General features: G+C 44.0%; 1 protein-coding gene across 1 annotated transcript in view; it reads left to right on the top strand.

The window, feature by feature from the left end:
• The window catches only part of LOC119589337, a gene marked incomplete in the record, with an annotated part of 19170 nt that overhangs the window by 6510 nt on the left and 11103 nt on the right, over window positions 1–1557 (top strand). The window contains 3 exon segments of the mRNA XM_037937957.1: window positions 146–261; window positions 627–781; window positions 1306–1543. Coding sequence (XP_037793885.1) covers window positions 146–261; window positions 627–781; window positions 1306–1543 — 509 coding nt within the window.

Below are 1557 nucleotides of genomic sequence, written 5' to 3'. Positions count from 1 at the left end.
AACACGAGTCTTCGAAAATGAAATATAAGTAGAGAATATGAAAGTCTGTAATCAGTTTTGACTGACTGTCTTTAAATATCATTATCTGGGGATTCTTCTCTTATACCAGTTTCTTTAGTGACCCTTACTTACTATTCCTCCGCAGCCACGTTGATAACACAGAGCTGGCAGTCAAGGACGTTCTGCTGCAAGAACTGATGAGCCTAGAACCTGTTGCATTCCAGAAAGTTGCGATTGATATCGATTCGTTTAGAATTGCAAGTAAGTGTCGATTCAAGAAGTACTTTTAACTAGGATGAGCTGTTTGATTTATAAACAATGCTGTTAATGTGTGTAATTAACGTCATTATCGATAAGGATAAGGTGTTGTGTTTTCGAGTAGGTCATCTACATGAAAGTACATAATTGGTTTGATTTATGTAGTGTTATTTGTTTAAAATCTACGGCGATACCACTCCATGTTTCACCTTCACGACAGACCATTTTTTTTATGATACGTTCTTGATACATTTTCGAAAGAGGAACAAACGTGTATATTGACGTAAAAGAAAAAAACAAAGAAAAGCAAGTAAAATTAAATCAAAACTCATAAACCAGCTTCTCCTAACCCGTTCCAAACTCCACAGGAGAGAGTAACGTCACCCGGACGGAATCAGCAGCCTCTTCGGCGCCAAAGGAGGAGGAGGAAGTCCAGGTGATTAAGGTCGAAGGAACGCAGGAGTCTCCCGGAGGATCTATCGTGATCAAGAAGCCCTCTGGCGGCGCGGATCGCTCGCAGCAGGTACGGAAGGAACGCCTGTAGTCGAGGTTTTTACTGTGGAGGAATAGTGTCTGAGTTCTGCCTGTGTGGCCGTTATCAATAAAGTTTATGCTGAGACGGAAGGGATTTGAGTTGTGTTTCAGTCTTGTCAGTGAGTCTGAATGAAAACTTTTTATGCTGAGTTATGTCTGTGGTTGATTATGTCGTTAAGGCTAAATTTTTATATATTTTTACTTTAAGAAAAAAGATAATTGAAGTGTTCCTCTCGCGACTTATCATTTCCCATTCGTATCAGTTATAGACACACAATAGCGTAACGGCAGACCTACTCTCCGAAAATATTACTGAAACATAGAAACTAGAGTTGGATTTTTCTGTGTATTTGTAATGACTTGCCGATGCGCGAAAGTGACTAGATTAACAAATATCTTTTTGTTACTGCAATCGCTATTATCCATTATGTTTTCATCGTAATTGATTTCAGCGATTTTTTTTCTTTCGCAATCATCTCTATTTACTCATCGATTTTCCTTCCCGCGGCCCAGGACGGCGCGCGCGAGGAGAGCAGCACCGTGGCCAACCTGATCTACCAGTTCGGCGCTTGGCGGCCTGTCAACCCCTACAACTTCCGGCCGTCCTCGCCCGACCCCTCGGCTGTCACTCCGGCCAATCCGCCCGTGCGCCCCGCCAGCGCCCCCGTCCGCCCATTCTACAACCCCACTCAGAGGCCAGCACGCCCCTCGAGGCCACAGGAAAAGAACAGGGCCGTCACTCCTCCGCATCGCACGACCAAGAGG

This window comes from Penaeus monodon, chromosome 25, assembly GCF_015228065.2.
Source record: "Penaeus monodon isolate SGIC_2016 chromosome 25, NSTDA_Pmon_1, whole genome shotgun sequence".
NCBI lineage: Eukaryota > Metazoa > Arthropoda > Malacostraca > Decapoda > Penaeidae > Penaeus > Penaeus monodon.
This window is presented reverse-complemented; position numbering and strand designations above follow the sequence as displayed.